Source organism: Poecilia reticulata, linkage group LG8 (assembly GCF_000633615.1).
Source record: "Poecilia reticulata strain Guanapo linkage group LG8, Guppy_female_1.0+MT, whole genome shotgun sequence".
Classification (NCBI taxonomy): Eukaryota; Metazoa; Chordata; class Actinopteri; order Cyprinodontiformes; family Poeciliidae; genus Poecilia; species Poecilia reticulata.
In genome coordinates, this window is record NC_024338.1 from 14,160,373 (window position 1) to 14,164,391 (window position 4,019).

General features: G+C 32.8%; 1 protein-coding gene across 1 annotated transcript; it reads left to right on the forward strand.

Moving 5' to 3' along the window:
• The first annotated feature begins 581 nt into the window (after positions 1-581).
• Positions 582-1,815, forward strand: pet100 (PET100 cytochrome c oxidase chaperone). The gene is made up of 4 exons (XM_008416039.1): positions 582-709; positions 865-951; positions 1,065-1,097; positions 1,430-1,815. Exons 1-4 carry the CDS (start codon positions 683-685, stop codon positions 1,508-1,510), a joined length of 228 nt encoding a protein of 75 aa, XP_008414261.1. The 5' UTR covers positions 582-682; the 3' UTR covers positions 1,511-1,815.
• Positions 1,816-4,019: the final 2,204 nt, after the last annotated feature.

Below are 4,019 nucleotides of genomic sequence, written 5' to 3' on the forward strand. Positions count from 1 at the left end.
CGTAAAGACTGTGTGCTGCACACTGGAAATAAACTTTGCTGCTAATGTTTTTTCTACAAAAAATGGGCATGAACACCATTTTGGAGATTATCTATACCCTTAAAACATCAGGGTGCTTATATTTTTGTTTACTTTCTTTCTGTCTTTACTATAATATTCACCGATGAGTTGTCTAGACAAATATGTTATTTTCTATAGAGAGTAGCGAATGCTCAGATTGTTTTTTTTTTTTGCTTTTCACCCCCATCTTTTTTCATTTTGTTAACATTCTGCTCCATATGTTCTAAAAGCCATTGCGAGGTGAATTGTTTATTTTTTATTTTTTAAAGATGGACAAGACATGTCAAAGATAAAGATGTTAGGTTCAACATGAACATGGAGGAGAGTAAAACAGCATTACAATAAACACAAATCAGTGGTTTATTTACAGTTCCGGGAATTTTAATATTTCTCTCGATGAGTAATAAAAGGATACAAGTGTAATCATTCCAACTATTTTACCCACTAGCATGCTGCGCACTTAGACTCCAGACAGAGGGGTGGCGGCAATACTGCAGAAAACTGATGTGACTGAATTTAAGGAGGTAGAAGAAGAATAGGAAGCAAATACCCGGAAATCACTGTGAAGGTCTTCTGTTATGAGTTTAGGTAATACGGCTGAGGATAAGAACTAGACGTGAAAATGGGCGTTAAAATAGAGATGTTCAGAGTAAGTAAAAGTTAATCGAAACTAACCAAAATATTTCAGTCTGAACTTTTACGTTTTAAAATAAAGAAACGTTTTTCTTTGTCAGTTTACGATGGAGGTAGATGATGTTTACATCATCTATTGTGTTTAACTTATAATTATTTTGTCTTGGCCAGATGATGCTCTATTTATCTTTTCCCGTGACCATGTTTTGGATCTCAAACCAGGCGGAGTACTTCGAGGAGTATATCGTTAAGAGAAAGGTCAGCCATTTTCCTTGTATGTTGTTTTAATGTTGCATACCAATCCGTCTGAAATTATTCTATTTTTTATAATTATATTTCTTTTCATACTTGAATACTTTTATAATTCCCAGAGGGAAATCTTTCCACCGGACGAAGAATCACGGGTGAGATGCACAGGACTGATGTTTATAAATTCTTTTACTTTGTAAAGTCAAGTAAACAAGATTTTTTTTTTTACTAGATTTTATTTTTAGAGTAACAATCAAAGAAAAATAATTGATTTTAACTTATAAACAATACACAAATTAGGTTTTTAAATTGCTAATTAAATACTTATTACCTGTTCTGTCACCTTTTTTAGTTCATCTTCACTTTTAGCTGATTTTCTTTTTTCAAATAATGAGTGATATTCTGTTCAGATTTTGTCTATATGAACTTCTGAATACCACAATAATTCTATCATCATTTGTGTAACATTTCTTGTTTTTCTTTTTAGCGGAAAGAGTTGGAAAACTTTAAAGAGCGGATGCGTGTTCGAAGGGAGCAACAGATATTAAAAAAAATGTCTGAAAACTGAAGTTTTCAGACAGTGTAAAAACAAATTTCTGGCAATATTTGCTTGAGGAAAAGAGATTGCTTTAATCTGGCATGAGACAAAAAGAAGATCTGCAAGACTAATGCGATCTGAAGATGTGCCTGGCAGTTTTCAAGGATTTGCCTGATGTTAAATTTATTAATGACATATTTTTTATACAAGATTTCTTTATGTTGCAATTGCTTTTTCTTCTTTGGGTATTTGTGATACTATGTTACACATAGTTTTCTGGAACTGCATATTTTTATGTGTGATGCAGATTAAACATATACTCTGAATGTATTTGACCAACTTTGTTGTTTTATTTTTGCCTGGTTTGATCAAGGATAATTTTAAAAAGAAGGAAAAGCAAACACCTTGTAGGAGTATTTATTATTAAATCAGTTAACATTCTAGAAATGCTGTAGTTTTCTGCATAACTTTTTCAAGTTGCAGTTCACTAAAAGACTGCAGCGTATGTGTTTTTTTTTTGTTTTTTTTTTTAATTTATGACTACAATGTTATTATTCAAAGATTTAGGAATCTTTCCAGAGATGCTTGTACTCCTTTATAATTCAAATGTGTATATTCAGTTCCTTTTATTGTCTTGTGAATTTGGTTTAAAAAGATATAACTTAAGAAGGATTGAAAAAAATCTAATTAATCAAGTCAATAGGTGTAAACCACTATGTACCATATATTGCCAAATGATGAGATCAGCAAAGTTAGGATAAATCAGTATTTAAAACAGTCTGGGATTGTTTGAGCTATTATTGTCACTGGAATGATTGTTTGAGAACTCACTTTCTATTTTTGTTTGTTTTGCTCAGCAGACAGGATACTGTTTTAAAACTCATGTACGTCCAAGGGCGTAGGAACAAGTTTATCATTGGGGGGGACACATATCGGAAACTTGAAAGATCCATAAATAGCTTGAGCAAAAATGTCAAACAATGGTGTCATCAACGTGTTACTCTAATCTGACCCCTTGTAACAAGTAATCTAACGTGTTACTATTTACAATCCAAAAATCAGATTAAAATTACCCAAGTTAAGTATTTGTGATTATTTTTAGAAAACACATATTGTTGCTTTCTTCTTTTTCCTTGGGGAGATACGTTTCATATGTAACACCAGCGACACAAACGTAAACGATGGAGGGAAAAGAGATGCACATTTTCTAGCTGATGGATGAATTTTTCATTGAGTGATCAAATTACTCTTTCAAAGTAACTATGCCATCCATGGCAATAAACTAACTACACTATATATGTGTGTASACCTGTCACAATAACAAATTTTGATTTTTGATAAACAATGTTATTGTTGTTTTTAGACCATTTTTAAGTAAATGTTAATGGGAAAATTATAATGCAAGAACACAATCTGAAAGATCAGTAAACTTAAAATTATAATGAACATTTAACACTGCAACTGGAAGGCATTTCAAATATCCAAAATAAATAAAACGACAAATAAAACGAATTTTGAAGTCTTTGTAAATAAAATTGTCCTTCAAAAAAGGTTTAGCTGAGACCAAAGCACCAACCTGAAAGCTTTTATCATACAGTTTTTTGTAGAAAGAAAGATCAATAAAAAGAAGTGATAAATCATACCAATGGAAATTATTGAATTTGTTTTAATTTATCATGAGCACGGAGTTCGGTTCATTGTGCGCGTTGAAGCGGACACGCAGTGCGGATCACGCGCGCCGCTCTCCCAGGCGGCTCCAATGTAAACCTTAACTGTAAACCTTGGGGCTGGTACAGTTTATAATCAGTTAACACACATTGTGATTAACATTAGAGTTGCTACCTGCAACTATCCTGGCTCCCTGGCTGGGCTGGCAGTTTTGGCGGGTCTGAATCGCTGCCAACAAAAACTCCGCTTCATCTCCAAGACGACGAACAAAATGTGTCCAGTTTTTGGTTTTTCCTTGCTCTCTTTTTTCCTTCCTTCTCACTTTGCCGCTCCACTCCATTTCAAAAGAGCAGAGCAAATTTGATGTTTTTTGAACAATTACCATTTTTGTTGCTAAGAGATGAGTATGTTTACTGGTAACCAAGTGCCACGAAGTTTTTATGTTTTTTGAACAATAACAATTTTTGTTGCAAATCTGTTGCTAAGAGATGGTTGTGTTTACTGGTAACCAAGTGCCACGAAGTGAACTTCAGATTCTTACTTTTGCGAAATTTGCCAACGGTAAATGTCTTGTATCTAATCAGGTAAGCGTTATTTCGAAAGAGCTTTTGTTTTATAAACTACTTGTTATTAATTTGGTTTTAAGAGATAAGCGGGTTTTTTCTGGTAACGAACTGCCACGAAGTCTAAATCGAGATTTTTACTTTTGAGTTGAATGTGTTAAATACATTTATGAACAATTACAAAAAAAAAACTATTCAGCAAAATTCACCAATTGCACAATTCTTGTTAGTGTAAAATAAGTGGTATTTCAAAAGAGCGGGAGAAACATTATATTTTTTTAATCAATAAGAATTTTTGTTGCTACGCT

Bases quoted from the DNA above. Each gene is read 5' to 3' on its own strand.
- pet100 (XM_008416039.1), top strand. From the start codon at position 683: ATGGGCGTTAAAATAGAGATGTTCAGA. The intron at 952-1,064 runs GTCAGCCATTTT...TATAATTCCCAG, and splicing joins AGTATATCGTTAAGAGAAAG to AGGGAAATCTTTCCACCGGA. The intron at 1,098-1,429 runs GTGAGATGCACA...TTTTCTTTTTAG, and splicing joins CACCGGACGAAGAATCACGG to CGGAAAGAGTTGGAAAACTT.